Source organism: Malassezia sympodialis, genomic scaffold (genome assembly GCF_000349305.1).
Source record: "Malassezia sympodialis ATCC 42132 genomic scaffold, msy_sf_9, whole genome shotgun sequence".
Classification (NCBI taxonomy): domain Eukaryota; kingdom Fungi; phylum Basidiomycota; class Malasseziomycetes; order Malasseziales; family Malasseziaceae; genus Malassezia; species Malassezia sympodialis.
Window position 1 is genome coordinate 356,003 of NW_017387807.1, and position 23,126 is coordinate 379,128.

A 23,126-nucleotide genomic window follows, 5' to 3' on the forward strand; every position below is an offset into this window, starting at 1 on the left:
ACTTACGGGAGACTTGACTCCGTAACCTCAGCCTCAGTAGATCCCATGATATGTGGAGATCGTAACGGTCTATTGTTACGATGGCAAAAACACATGTGGAGGGTAACATGCGGCTAAGCAAAAAATTGTGACAAGAGTGGGATTCGAACCCACGCCCGAAGACAACGGAAGCTATTTAGCTTGTGAATTAAGGAAACCTTAACGTTGCGCCTTAGACCGCTCGGCCATCTTGCCTTACTGTTGGTTAGCGAAGCCATCTAGCACAACATGAACATCGCCCTAAAGGAATATTGCTCTAGGGTATCTTCGCTGCTTCTATGCCGTTGAGAAGGCCATTTAGCTCCTCTGTCTCCTAATTGCTGCTATAATTCTTGAGTTCAGCTATTCTAGAAATACCTTCCACTCATCCTTGATGATCCATTTTGCACCTGGTTTCTTGCTTTCACGTGTGGCACATTCGTTTAACTTAGCTTCAATGGCTGTCTTGCTAACACCTTTAATAGTCGGCGCAAAGTGCTCTCTTAAGTCTTCAACAAGGGCGGGTTTTGACCGTGTAGATCCTTCAATCAAATGAAGTAGTTCAGGTAGATGGGTATCGGGAAAGAGGAATTTCGTCGTACGAGCAGGCTGTGCCGTGGATGACCCCGACGGAGACGCTTGCGCCACAATAGAAGAGGGGGTAGAGGGCTTTTCTTTCTCCAATGGCACATCTTCAGCATCAATCGTAATTGTCCGTGCAAGAAAAGAAAAGGGATCTAGACCCACGTACGCTTCGTTCAAGAACTGAATCTGGTATGGTGCAAAGCTTTCGTGGGTAGGTTCTCTCATTTTGAGTTCCCAATGGGGCCCCGTGCTGTAAGGAACCAATTTAGAGTCAAAGCGACGACCAAGCAGCTTAAGTTTCTTTTTCGGCTTTAAAGTATTGACACCGGCTGGCGCGGAGCTAATAAGAGCACTGCGCGACGACGAAACACTAGCAGGCGTTTCTAATTCGGCGACACTTTCGCCGAGAGGCATAGCCTCTTCCTCTTCTTCCAGGTCATCTTCAAGCCAATCGTCCATTTCCGAGTCTTCTTCCGAGCCGGCCACGCTCTCTTCGTCTTCGCGTTCGTCCAATGGGTCGACATTTTCGCCTTCCTCGACATCTTCCCATTCTGCATCACTGTCATAGGAATAATCCAACACGAGCGGGTCCTGACCCAATGGTTTGCGTGGTGTGATAAACTTGGACGAACGCGTGAATGTGCCTATCCATCCAGGGCGCCGATCAGACTGGAACTGGAGCAGTTTGATCGGCAAGAGCTGTCGATTGTTTAGCTTCTCCAGGCCGCGCTTCGCTTGCTCTTCTGCATTCCCCCCCAACACATCTGATTCCGTCACTGCTTTCATAATCTCCCGTACATGGACGGGTGGGTAAATGCCACGCAGGCGTGACGTCTTGGGACGCCCATACTTTTGCTTAAATTCCGAGAGAAGATCTGTGTGAATATTTTGGACGTACCTGACGGTGCGTGCGAGCGTATGTCTAGCTCTTTTAGGAGAGAATCATCAACCGGGCGGTAAAACTTGTTGGGTTCCGCCACGTTCTTAAATTCACAGGGCAAAAATGTCTTCTCAAAGTCTGTCTTATGGTCCTCGTCCTCGTCCTTTTTCGCCGACAACTTTGCGGCCGGCTGCTGAAAGAAGGAGTTAAACAGACGTACTTGAGCCTGCTTGTCCTTTTCTTCCTTCTCTTCCTTGGCCTGGCGTTCAGCTCGGCGTGTTTCTCGGAGCTTTGTGCGCTCCGACTTTTCCTTGGGTGCTGGAGTCGCGGGCTTGGGCGCTTCTTCTGACTGAGCGGGCACACTGACTGGCGCGGGCGACGATCCGCGCTCCAGCTGGGCGTCTCGGCCATCCTGACTGGGTGGCTTTGCACTTGTCTTTTTCCTTGACTGAAAGAGAGATTGGTACTTATCCGGTGGCATACCCTCCAGGAGTTCTTTGACCTGTGCCCTGGCCTGCACACGCTCTTCGCGGCGTGCCACAAGCTTGTCGAGATTTTCCTTCGGGAGCAGTCCTAGGTCATGGACCTCCCAGCGCCATAACTGCAATGACTAGTGTCAGTCTCTATGCACATACAGTAGGCACCATTTCGTCTTCGGGCCCGACATCAACACCATAGTTCACCCGCTGTGCAATCCGCAGCAAGCTCGACTGGATGGTCGATAGGCTCAACACATCGACCATATTTCCCTCGGTATTTGTCATCTCACTGCCCTCCGGCATGAGCGTTGCGCGGATACTTTTTGCGAGGTCGGCTTCGTTCTTGTCGCTTTCGTGTTAGCCAAAGGATATGTACCTCTCCTGAGCCAACGAGGCAATCAGACTCAGATGCTCCTCGGGCATCTCATGCAGCGCCTCTGTGGCTCGCTGTGATAGAAACGACTGAAACTCCAGTACAGCTACATGTCAGCACAAATAGTACGTACCGCGTAGAACCGGCATTGTCCGATCCCATGCCACCGCCTTCTGCTTCAGCATCAGGCGTGATCCTTTTAGTTGCACCAAGGCAGCGTCTTTCCTCGCTTGTTTTGGCAAACCACGCGAGGGTGGATCCCCTGCTTTGCGCTTTCCCGTTTCGGGACCCGGCTGCACAGCATCAGGTCGGGGGCCCATGCTGTCGTCCATGGCGCACGCAACGGAGACGCGCGACGCGGCCGTAACGACTCGTGGTGCAATGCATGTGTTATAGACCTGGTAGGCTACTTGGGACTCCACGTCTCGGCGCGCGCCCGACACGCGCCCACCTTCAGAGTATGGCGAGTGAAGGTCGACCGTGGGTTGAGCGGTAGTATGTACAATGTGCCTTACCGAGAGCCGGCCTAAAAGCATTGACGATGTGGCGTCCCAGCAGCATGCTGTGGACGTATTGCGCAAGGCGCTATCGTCGACCAACGTACGTGACGTGCTGCTGACCGAAGCTCCCGCACATGCTGTTCTATGGCCCGCCTGGTACGGGAAAAACGTCGACAATTCTCGCGCTCGCCAGGCAGCTTTTTGGGTGGGTATTTTCTGCACTGACTCCAGCCCTGAACTCATGCGCTCTCGTGTGCTGGAGCTGAACGCGTCCGACGAGCGCGGCATCTCAGTGGTTCGCGAGAAAATCAAATCTTTTGCTATGGCAGCTGTGTCTGCCCCCGACCCGTACGTGCCCCTGAGTAACACAGTCGCTTTCCGTCTCCTCCCTACAAGATCGTAATTCTTGACGAGGCGGACAGCATGACACAAGACGCCCAAGGTGCACTCCGTCGCATTATGGAGCAACATAGCCGAATCACGCGGTTCTGCCTGATATGCAACTACATTACTCGGTGTGTACTATGAACTGACATGAGAATTATCGAGCCGCTCGCATCGCGTTGCAGCAAGTTCCGATTCCGGCCGCTGGACATAGCGAGCACAGAGGCACGCCTGGCCCACATTGCTGAAGCCGAGGGTTTACAGCTGAGCCCCGAGATCATTCCTGCACTGATCCGCGCCTCTGACGGAGACATGCGCCGCTCCATCACCTATCTCCAGTCCGTCGCGCGTCTCGCCACGGCACGGGGCGGCGATGTCCGCTCCATGTCCGCCGCAACAGTCAGTGAGCTGGCTGGAGTTGTGCCGACAGATGTGATCGAGTCACTGGCACAGAGCATTGGAATAAATTCCGACGAATCTATGTCGACTGCTGCGGGCTCTGACTTTGATCGGATTTCGCGCGTTGTGGACTGCATTGTCCGCGAGGGCTATTCTTGTATGCAGGTGGTCCTGCAGGTGCGTGGTGTCTGCTCACTCCAGCTCCACGACTACATTATCACACACCCTTTGCTGAATGCGCGCCAAAAGGCGCAGTGCGCTCTTCAGCTCGGCAGCACAGACAAGGCCCTTATGGACGGTGGTCTGGAAAGCCTGCAGCTCCTGTCACTCAGCCTCGCTCTCCACCAGGCGGTGCGGTCCCCCTAGGTCATAGAAATCTGACTAAGCCATCGACCGCGACGCTCGAAGGTCTTCTTACTCGACGAACGCTGCTATGCCGTACGTAGCGGTCGTGGTGCTGACCTCAGTCTGTACGAACTATTCTGCGTCGCCATCGCCTCTTCAGAGTCGGTAAGTGAGCTTCGCTTACGAGTCAGGCGCCTTTGCGTGATCTTGTCCATTCGACCTCGCGCCTCGTGCTAAACCACGGTGGTGTGGTCCGCAACGTGCAGTATTGGGGCAAGCGCACCCTGCCGCAGCGTGCACGACGGCACCAGGCCTACCACACATCGGGAGAGTAAGTGTCTGTGGCTGACATTCCAGCTACTGGCTCATGCAGTTTGATACCAACGCACCTACGCTCAAAGTGCTCAATGACCGTCTGCGCCAGGACCCGCGTGTGATTAAGTGGAACACCCTCAAGCTTGGCGAAAAGCTAAGTGAAATTGTACCGCCGGGTGCCTCTGGTGGTGTGACGCAGGCGCAGGCGACTATGGGTGGCAAGTCGATTGACTATCTTGGGTAATTGATCTGTCTGTACAATGTCGCGACTAGGGTGCCGGTGCCGAGAGCACCACCTGATCTGAGATATATGTCGAGTCTGCTGCACCTAACACATCTTCGATTTGGGAACTGTATGTGTAAGTGACACATGTACACGTACCTTTGCAGACCCTTGATGCGCTCACAGTCCACCGACGTGTAGTTCACCAAGGCTCGTCCGACTTCTTTGTCGATGTAGTTCCCATCCTCCTGTACGTCCCGCACAAGCAGGCGCACTGCCTGCAGACGCTCCCAGGTCCCGTCCACGGCCAACACGCCGGCAGGAAGCAAGCGACCGCCCGACTCTCTCCGCGAGAGACGTTCATACGCTCCTTGGTCGATCCAGAGCGAGCCACAAGGATGCATTGCATGTAGGATGCGCCATTTCCGCGCGGGCATGCGTATCTTGCTAGGTAGAAACAGCGTATGAGGTGGATCATTGAGCTGCATCTGTTCTACCCCCGGCTGCGAAGCCAGGTCGCTTTCGACGATGCGCGCAATATTTTCAGGGTGCTCACCATTCAAAATCACCGTCGTGACCCCAGCTGCTGTGGCCAATTCTGCAGCGATGAGCTTGGTCTGCATTCCACCGGTGCCAAAATTCGAGCCCAAACTTTTGACACTGGCCGCTTTCCGGGCCATGTCCATATCCGGCACCACATGCAAGCGGTAGGCATCTGGGTGTGAGCGAGGATTGTCCGTATAGAGGCCATCAACATCTGTACACAGGAACAAATAGTCTGCGTCAATGATCCCCGCGGTGATGGCCGATAAAGAGTCATTGTCGCCGAAGCGCATCTCGAATACTGAGACGGTGTCGTTTTCGTTGACGATCGGCACAGCCTTGAAATCGCCTGACAAAAGTGTTTCAAGCGTCGTGCGCGCATTATGGTAGCGCGGACTGTCCGCAATGTCTGCGCGCGTCAGCAGCACCTGGGCGATATTGATCCCCAGTGCGCCGAAAAAGCTGTCCCAGAGTGTCATGAGGCGCAGCTGCCCCAGCGCAGCGAGCGCTTGACGTTCCCCAAGGTTTTTTGGCCTTTCCTTAATCCCCATCTTTACACGCCCAACACCAATGGCACCGGACGAGACAATGACCACTCTGTGTCCACGCAGCCGCAAGAGCGATACCGTCTCGGCGAGCGATGCAAGTATCCGGATCTTTGGCTCGAGGGTGTCCTCAGAGAGTATGGAAGAGGTACCTAGCTTGATGACCACGGTTTTCGACACTGGTGCATGATTCGTCTTGCTCCTTGCGGTCATGATGTGTGGCTCTCAGTCTCACGCGCTTCCTCGCGAGGGCCGCGCACGGCTCGCATCGCTTCCATCACGTGAGCACGATTTTTTTCCTCGCCGGCTGCGAGCAGAGGCGAGGCCACTTGGCTTTGGACACACGCCATGAGCGACGCGAGCCAGGCCCACGGGCGTGCGGTGGCGGCCTTGCCGCTCCATCGCGTGCGGTTTGTGGACTGGAGTCCGTCCGCCATCACGGCCCTCGCGTTTTCGCCGGTACCCGTGGCGAGTAGTGGTATGGCGTCCAGCCTGGGCGCCACGCGGTCCGTGCTAGCAGTCGGCCGTGACAATGGCAACATTGATCTTTGTACATGGTGCGAAGATACTCGCTCCGGAAGCAAATCTATGGCGAAGGGCTGGATGCCAGAAATGGTTCGTGTATTCTACTTACCCAGACCTTGCTGGGCGATATCCAGTACAAAATCGAGTCGCTTGCTTTTACCGTATCCCACACGCCTCAAGGCACACCCTATCTGCGGCTCTTTAGTACATCAGGTGGCAGTATCGTATCGGAGCACTTTTTGCCTGCGTCCATTGCCCGAATCAGCGAAGATGGACCGGCGACCCTGGCGCTGGAAGAGCACCAGGTACCGACGCGCACCCTGCCGTCACAAGGTGGCGCGATTTGGAGCATGGCGGCCAGCAGCACGGGTAAGTACCTTGCGATTGGGTGTGAGGATGGTATTGTGCGCCTGATCAACGTCGCAGGTGACGCGTTTGAGCACGTCACTGCGTCGCGAGGTACAATTGAGAAGGTGCCTGTGCAGCCTCGCATGTCGCGCGTGGCAAGCCGCATCCTGAGCCTGGCATGGGGCCCTCCGAAGCGCGTAGCCAGGCGCCATGACGCGGACTTGTCTTCGGACGAGGACGAAGACACATGGCAGGATACATTCCTTCTTGGCGGCCTAGGCAATTCGACGGCGGCGGTGTGGGACGTGGCTACGGGCCAGATGCGCTCTCGTTTGACACTGCTAAAGAACCGCCAAGAGCACACCATCGTGTGGTGTGTCGCAGTCTTGCGCGATGGAACGCTGGTGGCCGGCGATTCCACCGGGCGCGTGACCTTCTTTGATGCGCGGACACGCGTGCCTATACCCGGCGCCACATTCCAGTGCCATACAGCCGGCGCTGATGTCCTCTCCCTGTGTGTTAGCAATGATGCCAAAGCCGTCTACAGCGCGGGCGTCGACCAAAAGGTGGTGGAATACACTCTCGTCAGCTCCACGTGGACTCACACAGGCACGCGCCGTTTGCACGCGCATGATGTGCGCGCGCTCGCCATGGATCCACCCCTGAATATGTGCTTGCCAGCCTCGACCCCACGTGTTCCGATCCTGGTCAGCGGCGGCCTTGACTACCACCTGGTCTTGACGCCTGCATCTCATGCAGCGTGGCGCAAGTCGTCGGATACCAACCCTGTCTCGTCCAGCACGTCAACATCGTTTGCTGACACAATCCAGCGCCGTATTGCGTTTGTTCCTGCGAGTGCTCGCGATGGAGTCGTCTGCGTCGCTCCTGGGCAGCGTTGGATTGTGCTGCGGCGGGATCGGAGCGTAGGGCTCTGGCAGATCGAGCAGGGGGGAGCGTGGCGCAAGGTGCTCGAAATGGAGGTGCAGGTGCGCTCCAATATTGGTGCTGCAGCCATCTCGCACGACGGCCGCTTCCTTGCCATCTCTGATCTATATGAAACGAAACTTTACAGCTTGAAGGACAGCCCTCGGCTAGTCAAGGGGCTCGGTGCGGCCATGTACAGGCGCCCTGTGCCTGTGCCCGGTGCCTCGTCGCTGATGTTCACGCCGGACAGCACACGTCTGATTCTCTGTACTCGGCAGGGCGCTTTTGTGCATGTTATCCAGCTGCCGGTACACGACGACGTGCCCCTTAAGCTTCTGAAATCGTTCGAGCAGCACCGCTCGCGCCGCGCGGCAGTCGATGGGCGCGTCCTTGCTGGTCAAGTGCGATCAGACGCGGACGCGACGCCCCTCGCCGACACATCTGCGTCCGCCCACGGCCCGCGCGATGCCTTCGCGCCCGTGGTGCTAGCGGCCATCTCGCCTGACAGTCAGTGGTTGCTCACCGGCGATGCCAGTCGCCGCTTGCACGTGTTCCACCTAGACACACTCTCTTACCAGCGTGCGCTCGCGTCGCCAGCCTGCCTGCCGAGCAGTGCATGCTTCCATCCGACGCAACCGAGTCTGCTGGTCATCACGCTGCCGACGAACCAGGTATCGTTCTACGATTTGGACGCCGACCAAGAGCCTGCGTGGGAGAACGGACTGCGCCAAGAGCTCGATGCGCAGCTCGGGCGCATCCGCGAGCCTGTAGTCGGCTCGACATGGGTGCCCAGCCCAGCTGGCGCGACGCTCATCCTGCATGGCCCGACGTGGATGTGTACTGCGCGCCAGAGCGAGGCCAAAGCAGCCGCGCGCAAAAAGCGCCGCAATACGGGTGAGGAGCCTGACGAGGCAGGGGCCTGGACCGTTCGCACCACGTTCAAGTACCAGCCGCTGCTTCATGTCGGCGCGCTCACATCTTCGGGCGTCGCCGCCGAGCTGCTCGTGGTGGAGCGGCCGTATTTCTCGTTGGCGCAGTCTTTGCCACCTGCGTTCTACCGTGGGGCCAAGTATGGTACATAGTTTCTACTTCGACGGTTTTTTGGCAGCAGCCATATCTGCGTGGATGGTCGAGTTCCGCAGGCCGATCATCTGCGGCACATCTGGTGTGAGTTCTCTATACGTACTGTCACCTGCCAGCATCGTCTGCACAAACTCGGGCCTCGAGCCACTGGTAATGTACTTTTGGCTTACGCCCCGTGCGCGCAGGGGCCGCGCCAGCATCTCGGCCAGCTGCTGCTTGAGCCGCGCGAGCCCGGGGGGCGAGGCGTGTCGCTTGCGTTTGCGCCCCACGTGGTCCGCATCGGGATCGCTTGCATCGCTCTCATAGTCCAATTCAGCATCCACCGCAAGCTGGCGCAGCCAGGCGTCATCGTGCGACGCCTTGGTTTGCACGTGCGTGAGCCTGTCAATCTCCTTGGCTACGGCCAGACGCTCGCGAATTGGGTTCATAAAGGCGTATTCCACCGGTAGCGCCGCTACTGTGTCCGCCCGCTGGAGCGCCTGCCAAATGTTGTGCCACAGGCGCATTTCAGACGGCTCAATGAGCGCGATCGACACACCAATGTGACCCGCGCGTGCGGTACGCCCAGCACGATGCACGTACGTGTCTGCGGAGCGGGGCAGCTGGAAGTGCACCACGTGGTCCACACCCTGGATATCGATACCACGGGCTGCCACATCCGTCGCTAGGAGGACGCAATTGGGCGTCTTGCGGAAACGGTCCAGGTTTTTTAGCCGCTGCTGCTGCTGCAGCTGTCCGTGCAGCGGGAATGCAGCGATGCCCAACGTCGTGAGCAATGGCACAAGTCGCCGCACACCATCAATTGCATTGAGAAAGACGAGCGTGCGCCCAGGATACCGCAGCAAGATGTAGTATAAGTACGAGTCTTTGTCCTTTCCCACACACTCAACCTTGGTCTCCCACAGTGTGTCGGCCACATGGCGCTCCGGCACCAGCTCCACGACCAGTGGCTCTGCGTCCCGGAAATCAACGCGCGCTAATAGGTCGTCCAAGGTGTTGCTGGGCTGTGACTGGCGCTGCTTCTTGCGCCAGTTCGCCTTTTTTAGGTTGGTCTGCAACGCCTTGGCCATCGTCGCAGAATACACAAACGTTTGCATCTCTTCGTTGGCATCCACGACGGCCCCTTTCGTCCGGCGCACCATTCCCAGGATGGCATCCATTTCGGCAAAGTGCCCGGCCTCCACCATCCGATCCGCCTCGTCAATCACTAGGAAGCGTGCTCGACGCACACGCAGTGCCAGGGCGTCGTCGTGCTTGAGCATGTCCCACAGACGACCAGGAGTGGCCACAATGATATGCGAGCCGCCATGCTGCCGCAAGACCCGCTGTTGCTTCTGGACAGACATTCCACCACACACAGCAGCCACGTTCGCAAAGCGACCACCCGCCTCGGTGAGCGCTTGCAAATGCGCAGTCACCTGCAACGCGAGCTCACGGGTTGGGGCCAGGACCAGTGCATCCAGCGGCCGCTCCGCTTCCGTCGAGTTCGCCGAGTTTTCCAGGATGTAGTGCAAAATAGGAAGACCATACGCCAACGTCTTGCCCGAACCGGTTTGAGCAATGCCCACGACATCGCGCGGCGCGCCATCCACCCCCATGGATGGGGGAATCGCTTGCGCCTGCACATGTGTCGGTTGTTGAAAATTAAGCTTCGAGAGAGCCAGCTTCAAACGAGGGTGCAACGGCAGCGACGCCCAGCCTGGCAGAGCTGCCTCCGCGGCCTCTTTCCCGTCGTCGCCCGCATCGTCGTCGAGGAGCAGCTCTTGCTCGCGCGCCATTTGGAGTGCCTTTCCCACATCCAAATCATCCAAGATTGCTTCATGGCGCTTCGCCTTTCTCTTGGCGGCCGGTTTCTCGGGCATGCCGGCCTGTACATCGTCCTCATCGGCCGATGGCTCGGCCTTGGTCACTGGACGGCTCTTGTCGCTCTGAGCTGGCACGCGGGACTCCGTACGTGCATCCTTTTTTTTTCTGTGGTCATCAACCTTGACTATGCGCATGCGCTTGTTCTTGCTCGTTGGATCCGTCTCATATACGACGTCAAAACCTTCGGCAGCCTGCAGACCGAGAAAGTCGTCGCCGGTCATGTCAAGACCCTCGAATCCTTCCTCGGTCGTCTCATTGACTGCTTCAGACGCAGAGGATATAGGCATAGAGACCCATGGCACATCGCGGTGATGCACCGCCGTCCCACGAGCCCGCTGAGCCCCCTTACCACGACGCAGGGCCCCCATGGTGGCTGCTGAGAAAAAGTCAAACCATGTGCCTCCACAAAGGGCGCGTGATCTGCGCGTGGCTAAACAAACACCGGACGAGCTAGCTGCGTGCCAGCACCAACGCGCTCCTTCCTCCCACTGCCCGTGGAGCCCGGTCCCTTTCCAACCTCCTCCCTCCATCCCCTGCTCCATCTATGATGGGGACTGTTTCTGTTTCCGCCATGGCGGATCGTGGTGAGCCGACGGTGCCTGCCGCTGCTCCCTTGCCAACGGGCGCGTCGGCTCCCACGCGCGAGAAAAAGCGCCGGCGCCGGACGCGCCCACACGAAGTTGACATACTCATGTCAGCGTATGTGCAGAACGCTTTCCCCAACGAAAAGACACGCGATCGGCTCGCAAGCTTGGTTGGAATGACGCCTCGGTGCGTGTGCACTTACTGATGCCAGGGCTGTGTCTGTCTGGTTCCAGAACCGCCGCCAGGCCGAAAAGAAACGCTCGCTTCGCTACAATGCACATGCATGCATGCCTCCCGTGGCTATGGGGACTCTGCGCGCTGAGCCACATACCCTTCAGCGGTCGCAGTCCACGACCGTGGCTCCTCCTACGCTGTCTCTACCACCGCGCGAGCCCTTTCGACGTGTTGCCAGTACACCCTGTGTCTCCCTGGTGACCACATCCGGTGGTCGCGCGGCTCTGGGCGAGGCAGCTATGGACCCTGTTACGCACGCTGAGAAGTTGCCCTGTGCCCTGGCCAGCACTCGAGAGGGGCATTGCATCATTGCTGGCGGACCTTGTCATGATGAGCGCGCTATCTGGCAGCGCATGGAAAGCTCCAGTGCACTGGGAAGCTGCACCAGCGACGTGGATGACATGCAGCCGGCCCCTGCTGGTGACGAGGACGATGAGGAGTGCACGCTGCGTCGCCTCGCCCAGAAACGCCTCCTGCGCCTGCAAAGACGCCAGCGCGCTCTTAGTGCCAATGAGGCTAAGCGTCCTGAAACGGATGCCCGTTTGGTGATGCAAGAGCGCGTGGGTCTTCGTCGCACAGAGAGTATGAAGCGGAAGCCCTCGCTGAGCCTAGAACTAGCCACGGATCGCGATGTATTTGCGGACAAAGAAAACATGGTGCCCACCACGCTAAAGCAGGCAGATAATGTCGCTGCTCGTCCGCTACCTGAGGCTGCTCATTACTATACACATCCGCCGGCTCGCATGGCCACAACAATGCATCGCTCTCTGTCTGCCACGCATACCAAGCCCTCGAGCATCCACTGGGCACGCACTTCCAGCACGCGCAGCGATGTGAGTACAAAAGAGGACGTGCATGATGACAGTGGCTTCTTTGACGAGACCGACCGCTCGCCGTCTCATTCGCCACAGGGCATACCTAGTTCGATGGGCTCTTTCACCGAGCACGACCGCCACGCCGTCGAACTGTTGCTTGGCTTGGGCACTGCTCGTTGCCCGTCATAGTCTCCATACCCATTCACAACGATTTGGACTGTTCTATTTTCAGCGGTACAGCTGGTTCTGCTCAATGTATTGGATTACACTGTTCGGCAAAAGGTACTTGATCGAATATCCCCGACGAACAAACAGTCGCACCTTCGAGCTGCTAATATCATTGTAGATAGTCTGCTTCACCACGACCAAGTTTTTGCGGTGGTGCCAAAGTAGATCGTGTGACAACAGGAAGGACCATACATCAGCACCCGTACGCTCAACAATGAAGCACCCGTACCGACCGAGAATGTGGTGCAAATCGTCGTTGGCCCACACACCTGGCTCGCCCATGCTCTGGATCAGATCACCACCGGCTAGCAGCATAATTTTAATGCGTTTGTACGAGCCGTCCCGAAGGCGCAAACCCCCTTGCCCATTGATCTCTTGGTCAAAATGGTCCAACACAACAGCTGTACGCTGATAGGTCCCCTGCAGTGATTCCCACGCATCCACCATCAGCCAGTTGGAAGAGCGCTGCACAGCCAGCTCGCACATGCGCACGCGATGCGTCGCCTTCGCCAAGCCTTCCTTCTTGTACTGGTCTGACACAGGCGAATAGTATCCGGCAAGCAGCTCGTACTTGCCTGCTTCAATGACTTGGTCCTTTGCCATTTCAAACATACGCAAGTGAAGGTAGGTGGGAGGCGAGAAACTACCACAGGCCACAATGACCAGCGGCGTTTTGTTCTCATCCATCATTTGAGTCCCCAGCCGGTGACGAGGAAAAACGTAATCATCCTGCAATGAGCATCTTTATACATACAAGCGTTTCTCCCTGGAGAGGCACTGGTTGAGTATAAGGAGACCGCCATTTAGTAGGATCCACAGGTATGCTGGCATGTTCACAGTCTTGGTGCTCATCCAGCTCGTCATCCAGACCAGAATCCAACTCGCACGGACTCACATCACCATCAAGAGGACGTGCAGAAGACCGGTTTTGAACGTTTTGAATTGGTTTTTTCTCTCTGCTGGGCACCTTGACTGTTTGCGTGCCATCGCTGCCCTCGGCCAGCTCCCGGGTGACTGGTCCAGCTCCCGCGACAGCAGCGCCCGTAAACGGTGGGCTATCCAGCCGATAGGATTCAGCACTAAGGGCTTTGTACCTTAGGCTCGAAGCAGTATCGCGCGAAACACTCGAGCTGGTTCGAATGGGTGCAGCCATGCCACGTCGATCGTGCACTGCAGGCTCTGCGCGGGAGTCGACCGTGGTTCGCGAGCTGACAAAGCATACATTATAGATATACTATCGTGGAGGGTTCTTGTCCCCCGCACCCGAGTGCAACAGGAACTCGTCAATCGACAGCGGGCGATCGACAATGCGCACATCGCCAATACTTCCGTAGAAAATCTGGTTTATAGTGCCATTGTATTCATAACCGCCCAACATCCAAGGCTGATTCAGTGTCGTGAGACCGGGAACCCATTGCTGGGGGTTCCGGACCACTTCACACCCATCCACAAACATTTTGGTGAGCGTGCCATTGTTCACCACCGCCACATGCCACCAAGTATCAAAGGGCGATTCATGGCCCCAATTGGTGCTACCCACATTCTTGTGTAACGGGTAGACTCGCCACTGCAGCTCACGGTCGTTCGAGAGCGAAAGCGTCACAATCGGCTCGTCGGGATCCACACCAGCGCCTGTCTTGTTGGCCTGACCAGCCGTGCCCCAGCGGCTCAGTATGCTAGACCAAGCATTCTGGTCAGGATTCCAGCTGCTAGGAAGATAGTAATATGCCTCAAATGTATAACCATGTTCAAACGTGGCATAGTTTATCGGCGCGTGATCCACCGTTTGGAGGTATGATCCACGCAGCGGTTGTTTCTGCCCGGTAAAGTTCAAACTGCCATGACCAGGTTGCTGGGGATGATGCGCACTGGACCAGTGGATAGTGTGAGTAGCACTCTCATTTACACCGTGAAATACCAAATCATTGCCGTGGTCAGAAAGGTCTCTGATGGTTAGATTGTGCGAAACTGAGGTCTGGTCGTTGTGTCCGTCGAAACGCCAGTAGGCAAGCGTCCCAGGAATCACCTCTTTCACGTCCCCGCGCTTCGATTTGGTGTTATTTGACTTGAAGAAGCGCTCCTCGAATTGAACCGACATTGAAAACTGATCCGCATCAGAATCTAGGCTGGCCTCTTGAAGGGCAAGCTTATTGGCCTTGCCCTGCTTCATCAGCTTGTGAATCCACGGTGAGAACGTCGATACTTCAATCGTGTTGTTTTCCAGATCGAAACGATACAGACGTATCATACCCGCACCACCATAGTACCGGTTTTGGTAGTTCGCAATGTGCGAGTCCACGCGATGACCGGCGCGGTTTGTGCGGTGTGTACGCCCAGCTGGCCAAAAGTGCCCATTCAACGTCAGGAAGACTTGGTCGTGGTTCCGAATCAATTTGTCCCAAACCTCCTCGCCGTAGTCAGAGAACTCTGTAACGCCAGTGTCGGGTGAGACGAGTTCATGTGTAGTGAGAATTGTAGGGAGTGACGAATGATTCGATAGGACTCCATTCGCCCACTCAAAGCTACTGTTCGACATACGCCAGTCCAATGCTAGAAGGAGCCAGTCCTGACCGCCAGCTCTAAAGACGTGGAAGCTATTGTAGCCACCCTTGTTGGATCCTTTGTAGGTCTTAGAATGGGCAAACCTCTTCGAGCCAAACGCGTCCAAGAATGGGGTCGAGCCACGCGTGTCATCAGTGCTCGAATCAATATCGTGATTACCCGCCAGTGTACTGTATGCCACACCAGCCTCATCTAGCAAATTGAATGCCTTTGAAGCCACAGCGTACTCTTCAATTAAGCCATTCTGAGCAATATCACCCAGATGGGCCATAAACACAATGTTCTCACCCGTTTCATTGCATGACGTCAAATACTCAAATGCTGCTTCCATAGGTGCGGGGTGAATCCTATTTTGGTCATACAGGTACTGTGTATCAGGCATAACAGCCAGCGTGAATTGCTTGCTTTCCCTGTCTGGGTTCCAGCAACCCTTGGATGCGGGTGCCAGCTCTGTTTCACCATAGGGATCATTGGGCCACGAAAACGCTTTAACACCAAGGACTGCCACCACCAATGAACTCAAAAGATGTCGAACAAACATACTGGAAAGAATCCAGTTGTACAATACGGCGAAAGGTAAGCCAGGCACCTGCTCCTATGGCCTGTGCACAACATCACTTCACCTTCAAGTATACCAAATCACAGGGTGTCTAAAATGGGATTTGCAAACACGTGCCCCTAGGCAGCGTCGCCTCAGCTCCAATCATGTACGAACATATCGGACTACCTAAACAGTGCCGGACGATTGCTTCTTGGTTTTCGTCCAGCGCACCGTACTGGGTTGTTGGTTTGTCTTAAGAGCCCCCATTTCAGCAAGAGCGATAGCTTCTTTGTTGGTAGCCTTTGGGATATGCCAAAAGCGACAGTTGCAGTCAATCGATTCATACTGGCGTACAACATAGTCAAGCAACTCCCATAGGTCTCTGTCCGGCACATTCTCACCTGGCAGACCCAGTACACTGTTGCGCGTAAATCTCCAGCCATTCTGGCGCCATTCCCAAATATCATGGGAGATCCCACGGATAATCCATCCATGATGGGTAGCTAGGACAATTTTGTCGAATCCTTCTTCCTCCCACCGGACATACTCCAGGGCAGCGATCACACTTCGAAGAGCGGCTCGGTGCCTTGTTGTCGTAGCAGGGAATTCTGGTCGTTCAAGCCGTCGCGCAAAATTTTTTTCAACTCGCGCAACATCCAGTTCCTCATGAAGTGCGGCACAAATAGCCTTGTCGGGGCTGTATATAAATCCGAGACCGGCCTGAAGTTTTGTGTTCTCCGATGCAGAATAGGGCAAATCCAGTAATTTGGCGGCTTCTTCCCTCGGAATTAGACCAGCGGCCACACGGTGCGCCACCTCCGCAGATCGGAGCTGCGGAGGCGATAGAGCTGTGCCAGCACACATTAATAGTACTTGACGAGGGTTGGTTCGGCGCACGAACCGATATGGCCGCCAAGCACGAGGGTCTGGTACAAATAGAGCCGATATGACATCTAATGTAACATCTTGAGATATCGATGCAGTAGAATCACCTGGGCCACTGATCTCTGACCATTGCGTACCCGAGTCGCGACCTTTGGGCTGTTGACTGAGCAACTCGAATGCACGATTCGAGCTCCAGGTGCTACTATTCCAGGGCTTTTTGCCATCATCTTTACTGTTGATGCTAGGAGGAACCTTGAAGTCCTTTACACGCAAGTTAGTTTGGACTTGAGAGGGAAGATTGTATAGTTTTCCTTGCAGAGACTTGTCGGCCATCACGGAAAATGCACTCACAGAAGGCGCATACTTGGACATCGTACTGGATTTTGTAAAAACAGATGCTCTGTCATTTGGCACTCTGTCCTTTTTCGGCTCATCTTGCTTTTCTTGAGTTTTATGGTCATCCTTTGGTTCGACAGTCTCGACTTGCTTCGAATTTTCCCCTGGTTGTTTTAAAGGCTCGGTATTTTCCCCTTGCTCATGTGAATCAACCGGCTTGATCTCAAGTTCATCGCCATCCGTATTCAGGGCTTCAGCCTCGGGCTTTTTCGCTGTAGAATTCTCAATATTGTCTTGCAATTTTGGCGCGTCGATATCACCCGTTTTTCCAAGGGTCTCTTCCAGCTTTGTACCATCAGTATCTGGTTCTGTTTTGACACTGTTCGATTTTTTACTTTTGTCAGGCAAGTCTAATGAATCTAATTTCCCTTCACTTTGGTTGGGAATAGAACTCTTTTCAGACGAATTGACCAAGTTCAATTCTTGATTCTCTTCTTTAGCAGGTGCAGCACTTGAATGAGACGGCCCTATTTCCGTAATAGGGCGCTCTTCCTTTGCTTGTGAAATATCCGAAGACTTACTTTGGGCATTTGCTTGCTCCTTTTCTGCTTTCTTGCGATTTTTTTTGGCCTTTGCCTTGATTTTGGCTTTTATCTTGGCTTTCTCTTTTGGATCCGTTGCCGTAATTTCTTTATCATCGATTGCCCTAGAGGCCGTTCGCTGGGCAAGGTCATTTGATTGTTTTCCATCATTTTGAGCATGTTGCCCTGCTTGAGAAGCCGATACGTCACTGTCCTTTGGTGAAGTTTCCTTGTTTTGATGGGCAGTATTGGACATCTCAACATCATCAGTAAGAGGGCCGTGGTCCTCCTGTGATTTATCATTGTCATGATTCACCATCCTGTTGGAATCGGACTCAAGCTCCGATTTGGCCTTTCGTGCAATTTCTTCAGTCTCTGGCTTGTCGGATTCTTCAGGTTTCTCTGTATCGTAGTATGCAGTGTCGCAGTTTGTGTTATCTTCTTCCATACGATCCATTTTGTCGTTAGATTTGTCTGACTTGCTGTTCTTGTCTGTTGCCGCAATTCCATTTTCAGCAGTATCGTCAGGATGGTGTGAAGCTGCCGGATTTTCTCCTTTTAAGTCAGATGGAGCCTTTGTCTTTGTATTATCAGTAGAAACCTGGTCTTGATCATTCTGTTTCATTTGAGTTTGGGCAGCTTGCTCTCTCGTTTCTTGCGCAAACTTTTGAGCAGGAGTGAGTTCTTCATCATCTCCTATTACAAAAGAAGATGAAGGAACATATTCACGACCTTCATGCTTGGCAATATCCCATTCGAAATTATACATAGCTTCTTTCGGTTCGGGTAATGCTGGAACATGAAATATACGCTTAAACGAATTGTGTGAATTGGTCACGTCTGGCGCAAATGTAATACCATCAGGAGCATCAAATCGAACCTGATATCGGTTCGTTTCACTGACAACAGCCTTTCTGCGACGTTCAGCATCCAAGAAGTGAGGCTCGGCCATGGTGTCCTGAGCGCTGTGTTGGACTTGAGTACTTACTGTATACGATGATGACTAAATTTTCAAGATTCTTCCTGCGTACCTTGCCCCACGATGATGGTGCTTACTCGTACCGGAGTTGTCGGCTGGCGGCTACACAGATGGACCATTCAACAATTTAAGACGAGTCATGCACACTATTTCAGTACAGATAGTTCATGCGTTTCTCTCCTGGAACGCTTAGAGGGTTGGAAAGTGGCCCGATCTTTGCGCCACACCCTGACCAAATCGCCCTTTCACTTCGACAAGCTTACCGATGTACAAGAACGTGTATTCAAACTGCTTCCAGAGCTGTCAGAATCGTCTTCGATTTTAAGTGATGGCAAAAGTAGGGATATGCTTTGCAAAGCTCGCACTGGTACAGGAAAAACGATTGCGTTTTTGGTTCCTTCGATCCAAGCTAGGATACATGCCATTCACCAGTTGAAGGAGGGCAAGCCTACTGTATCTTTTCGGAATCATATTCAGCATAAGTACGGCACAGATACCTTTGACAACATAAGCAGTCGTGCTGTGCGTGATCTTGAACGTGAATTCCGATTTGGCAGTGTTGGAACGCTAGTCATTTCTCCGACGCGTGAATTGGCAATGCAAATTGCAGAGGAAGCAAAAAAACTTGTTGAAAAGGAGAGAAGGATGCATGTTCATGTTCTCGTGGGCGGTGTAAAAAGTATTCGACAGCGTCGACCGTGGGATATGTACCCGAAGGACATTGTAGTGGCCACACCTGGTCGCTTGCTGGATCTTTTGAGTATTGCGTCCTTTCGCGAGGCTATCTCGACTACTCAGACGCTTGTATTGGACGAGGCTGATATGCTACTGGAACTTGGTTTTCGCGAGGATATCCAGTCGATCATCTCGCATTTGCCGTCCAACGAACAGCGTACTACGTTTCTTTTCAGTGCTACTATGGACACCTCTATCACAGAGGTCGCCCGCGCTGCGCTGCATGAAAAACATCGTTTTATTGATTGTGTACCACCAGGCGAAGACAGTGTGCATAAGCGGATTCCTCAGACCATTACTACCTTGCAAAATCCTTCAGAGCTGCTATCCCATATCATGCGCCTAATTGCACATGATCAAATGGTACACGGGCCTCGTTCCAAGATCATGCTATTTACTTCAACGACCAAGCTCACAGACATGCTGGCCAACATGGTGCAAGTCATGCTACCGTCGCTTCCTGGCTCCAAGAATACCCAGGTGTTCCGAATTCACAGTATGTTGGATCAATCAAAGCGTTCAAAGATTAGCCAGCGTTTCCGGCAATGCAATAACCAACCTAGCATTATGTTTACGAGCGATGTCAGCGCGCGTGGCGTTGATTATCCTTCGGTGACTCGTGTTATTCAGTTTGGTATCCCTCCCTCCAAAGAGATGTATGTGCATCGCGTAGGACGCACAGGGCGTCGCGGTCGTGACGGTCGTGCTGATTTGGTCGTTATGGACTTCGAGACCGCCTTTGTTGCATTCCAACTGAATGACATGCCGCTTGAGACGCTCCACGCAGCTTCATTTGCCGAAGAGGTTGATCAGCTGGCCCAAAAGAACGATCATGCTCCACTTCCTTCGTTGATTGCACCGATTGAGCCTCGCCTTAAGATGCTCGAGGGTGAGTTGATTCCCAAAGCACAGAGTCACATTCAAGCTGAGACTGCTCAAGGAGTGTTTTCGAGTCTATTCGGCTATTATTACTCATTGCGGCAAATGTTGCGTACATCCAATGCACATATTCTCGAGTCTGTGCAGTCCTTGGTCCAGGGCCTCATGGGACTGTCGGAAAAACCAACGCCAACGCCGGCCATGCGCCAAATGTTGGGTCCTTCGTTCAAACCTTCCTCGCGGCGCGGAGGTTTTAAACGTCCCAGCAACCGTGATGCCAAGCTATCGAAATTTCGGTTCAAGGGCCCATCGTCCAAAAAATTTCAACAGTCTTAAGCATCGTCCATGCTGCTAATCGGCAAATCCCACACAATGCGATATACATGCTCTGGTTTACGCCCTGTGGGTCCTAGTAGACCCATATGCGCTAGTTCGTTGACAGCAAGGCTGAACCGCATTTGCAGGTCGGCCGCTTCTTCCTCGGCAGGCAACTGAGTTTGTTCTCGCTGTTTCGCCTCTGTCTCAAACGACTGCACAAAAGCTTCATACCAGTCTGACAAATTGATAAACTTGCTGGATTCTTTATAGAGTGAATAGAGTCGGCAAACATCAGGAATCACGGACATTTTCAATGCCTCATGCATGGTTCGAAGCGTATGGACTTCAGAATTCTGCGACTCCCACTCTGGCCAGTCATGCGTCAGCGGTTGTTCCCTTTGTCCAGGTGCTGTTTGCGAAGCAGCATACATGGAAACAAGGGCTTCAGTCGGTGAATCAAGCGCTAATAGAATATCGGCGCGAGCCGCTCCCTCTAATAAGGTCGAGATGGGATCTGCGAAGTCATAGGTGCAAATGGCTGCGCCCAGATCAGACGGTGTTTCGCGGTGCTCAGCCCATGTCGTCGAGACCCAGCGAGCCAGTGCTGAGCGACGAATCATTGCCGTCTCAGATAAACTCCGCTTGGCGGGATGCATTAAAAAGGACTTGAGTTCGCGATACGAGGTGCGGACAACGGCTGCTGCAGCAACGTCTAAAGTTGCTTCCAACGCCTCCAGGCGTTCGAGCAGAGCCGTCGTAAGAGTGTCGACTTGCTCTACTGTAACCGTCGTGCAAAGATGTTGGATCAATGTACCGAGCTGCTCAGCATGAGGCGTTGAAGCTGTGACGCCGGTCACGGCCGTTCTTGAAGCGTCCCAGTCCGTAAAAGGAGGGTCCCATTCTAAAGCCACGGCGGTGCAGCCGGATAACCCGAGCTTTGTACCGACAGCACCGGAGATTCCCATTGTATGCAGAAGAACATCAACCACGCTTAATGTTATAGCACGCCGCGTCATGCAAATCCGCATATCCTCGCACACACCAGACACCATGCTCAGAAGAGCCGCGTCATCCTTGGCAAGCTTTTTGACCCGTTGTGGTATAGGTTTTTGGCCCAAGTAGCTAGAGCACATGGCCAAGCGCATCTGCGCTAGAATTTCCGGGCTCCAGTGCTCTTGAACTAATGCCAGATCCGGTCGTCGGTGCACAAAGGCAGATAGTGGTCGTGAACGGAAATGCTCCAAATAACACAGGCGGATGCATTGTGCTACAGTGTCATAACTAGGCGATGCATGCCAATAGCGCCGTCGCACTAGCTCGAATATACTGCGACCAAGCCATATATTAGTTTGAGGTAATGCAAAAAATGAGCAGACGACCTGCTCCCAGAATTCAGTCTTATCCGGCAAGTCGACAGTGGCCAGATCCAGCTGTGCCAGTACTCGCGGCGAAAGAAAGGTGTGGATCCAGGGTTTCGCGCGAGTGAATGATTCATATGCTCTCGAGCGTGGAAGTACTGGCAAGGGCGCTGTGTATATGAAAAGGCAATGTATCATAGGGGCCTCTCCCAGTGCACCCCCCGACCATGCGAGCAACGCATGTAGCGCATCGTTCAAAACAGCCACAGAAAATGTCTCCAACTCGTGCACGATAAGTACGATGGAAGGAAGTTCCTGACGTATGGCACGGAATAACGCGGGAATTAACATTAAATCGCTGGCGTCATACTGCTGGAACAGTTGCTGGGTTTCTGGAGTGACAGGCACTGATCGGGCCACTTGCGATACGACTGCACTTAGCGCGGACGTGATGTTGACACACTGAGCCGGTGTCATATGAACAAATACTCGATTGGGTGCCTGAAGGGCTTCCCCTAGCGCCTGAGGCCATGCTTCCCAAGAGGCACTCGCACTCGCTGGCGATGGTTAGAACTGCTATCGACGTACCATCTAGGACAGTGACCGGAAACAAATTTCCAGGCTGTATGTCAAGGCTTTTTCTTAAGGATGAGAATGCAGGCATATACAGTTTCTTCACCAGAGCTGTGAGCCGATCCTGCGCCATTGTCCAGGTACTGACATAGGCTTCTTGCCGCCATGTGCTTGGAACGTCATCACGCTCAAACAGCTCAATCCGCGAGAATATATTTGATTTTGAGTTATTAGGATTGTAAGGAATGACCGTAATGGGCTGCGTCAATACAATCGTAGACCCACCTCCGCTTGTAGCAGTCCTGCCGCTTCGCTTGCCATGCAGCAACCGTGCGTCGTGTTCGTGTAGCAAGATTCGGCCGAAGCCGTGGCTGGTTGGAAGGGCTTCGCCTATGCCGCGCCGCGGCATCGTGACGGAGACCGAAGCTGAATGGCAGGATCAAAACGCAAGCAGTCTTCGACAAAGCTTTCAAAAGAACGCACTGCTCGCGCTATAGAGGCAAAGCGAGAAAATGTGTTTCTCTTTGTGCCCAACCTGATCGGTACGAATTCGTGACCTTAACATCTAGGCTATACACGCGTGATTCTGGCAGCCATCTCTCTGTACTTTATGCGCGAAAACCCGAAGGTTTGCACAGTTTTATACTGTATTTCGTGTCTGCTAGATGCCTTTGATGGCATGTTTGCTCGCATGCTGAACCAAAGCACACGTTTTGGTGCCGTGCTTGATATGGTCACCGACCGCTGCACCACAGCATGCCTACTGTGTTTCCTGACTGCGACTTATCCTTCCTATGCCCTCTTATTCCAGGGCCTAGTCACCCTGGACTTTAGCAGTCACTACATTCACATGTACACGTACGTGCGCCATGCTGCTCACAATAGCACTCTTGTCTCGGGCTCCTCTTCCCACAAGAAAGTTGACTCTAAAACCTCACGGATCCTCTCTCTATACTACACCAATACGGTATGTGACCTTGCTAACTTAAAAGCGTGTCCTCTTTGTATTCTGTGCCGCCAATGAACTCTTCTTTGTGTGCCTGTACTTGATGGACTTTTACACGCGGCCCTTGGGCCTGCAAGTGGCACCCTTCCTGCCCAATGCTCTCCTTCATCTGGCCAGTGCTGAAAAGAGTAGTGTCCTTTTCCAGTTGGTTTATGTATGGATTCCACGCTTGACTT

General features: G+C 54.0%; 8 protein-coding genes and 1 pseudogene across 9 annotated transcripts; 4 read left to right on the forward strand and 5 right to left on the reverse strand.

Moving 5' to 3' along the window:
- Positions 1-381: 381 nt before the first annotated feature.
- Positions 382-2,385, reverse strand: MSY001_1968 (annotated as a pseudogene). The gene is given in 4 exon segments: positions 382-1,437; positions 1,446-2,084; positions 2,119-2,311; positions 2,339-2,385. Coding segments are annotated over 4 exon segments (1,935 nt in total).
- Positions 2,386-2,839: 454 nt separating this feature from the next.
- Positions 2,840-4,522, forward strand: MSY001_1969 (uncharacterized protein; the record flags this gene model as incomplete). Its single annotated transcript, XM_018883799.1, has 4 exons — positions 2,840-3,183; positions 3,405-3,974; positions 4,065-4,128; positions 4,337-4,522. The coding sequence occupies 4 exons, from the start codon at positions 2,840-2,842 to the stop codon at positions 4,520-4,522; spliced, it is 1,164 nt and encodes a 387-aa protein (XP_018740522.1).
- Positions 4,523-4,547: 25 nt separating this feature from the next.
- On the reverse strand, positions 4,548-5,802 carry MSY001_1970 (uncharacterized protein; the record flags this gene model as incomplete). The annotated part of the gene is made up of 2 exons (XM_018883800.1): positions 4,548-4,629; positions 4,661-5,802. 2 exons carry the CDS (start codon positions 5,800-5,802, stop codon positions 4,548-4,550), a joined length of 1,224 nt encoding a protein of 407 aa, XP_018740523.1.
- A 135-nt stretch (positions 5,803-5,937) lies between these two features.
- On the forward strand, positions 5,938-8,468 carry MSY001_1971 (uncharacterized protein; the record flags this gene model as incomplete). Its single annotated transcript, XM_018883801.1, has 2 exons — positions 5,938-6,204; positions 6,228-8,468. 2 exons carry the CDS (start codon positions 5,938-5,940, stop codon positions 8,466-8,468), a joined length of 2,508 nt encoding a protein of 835 aa, XP_018740524.1.
- Positions 8,469-8,574: 106 nt separating this feature from the next.
- MSY001_1972 (uncharacterized protein) lies at positions 8,575-10,703 on the reverse strand (the record flags this gene model as incomplete). Its single annotated transcript, XM_018883802.1, has 2 exons — positions 8,575-8,591; positions 8,618-10,703. 2 exons carry the CDS (start codon positions 10,701-10,703, stop codon positions 8,575-8,577), a joined length of 2,103 nt encoding a protein of 700 aa, XP_018740525.1.
- A 203-nt stretch (positions 10,704-10,906) lies between these two features.
- Positions 10,907-12,158, forward strand: MSY001_1973 (uncharacterized protein; the record flags this gene model as incomplete). The annotated part of the gene is made up of 2 exons (XM_018883803.1): positions 10,907-11,089; positions 11,154-12,158. 2 exons carry the CDS (start codon positions 10,907-10,909, stop codon positions 12,156-12,158), a joined length of 1,188 nt encoding a protein of 395 aa, XP_018740526.1.
- Positions 12,159-12,197: 39 nt separating this feature from the next.
- MSY001_1974 (uncharacterized protein) lies at positions 12,198-12,884 on the reverse strand (the record flags this gene model as incomplete). The annotated part of the gene is made up of 2 exons (XM_018883804.1): positions 12,198-12,237; positions 12,283-12,884. The coding sequence occupies 2 exons, from the start codon at positions 12,882-12,884 to the stop codon at positions 12,198-12,200; spliced, it is 642 nt and encodes a 213-aa protein (XP_018740527.1).
- Positions 12,885-18,786: 5,902 nt separating this feature from the next.
- Positions 18,787-19,952, forward strand: MSY001_1975 (uncharacterized protein; the record flags this gene model as incomplete). The annotated part of the gene is made up of 2 exons (XM_018883805.1): positions 18,787-19,705; positions 19,843-19,952. The coding sequence occupies 2 exons, from the start codon at positions 18,787-18,789 to the stop codon at positions 19,950-19,952; spliced, it is 1,029 nt and encodes a 342-aa protein (XP_018740528.1).
- Positions 19,953-20,027: 75 nt separating this feature from the next.
- Positions 20,028-22,077, reverse strand: MSY001_1976 (uncharacterized protein; the record flags this gene model as incomplete). The annotated part of the gene is made up of 2 exons (XM_018883806.1): positions 20,028-21,928; positions 21,960-22,077. 2 exons carry the CDS (start codon positions 22,075-22,077, stop codon positions 20,028-20,030), a joined length of 2,019 nt encoding a protein of 672 aa, XP_018740529.1.
- Between the last annotated feature and the right edge of the window lie 1,049 nt (positions 22,078-23,126).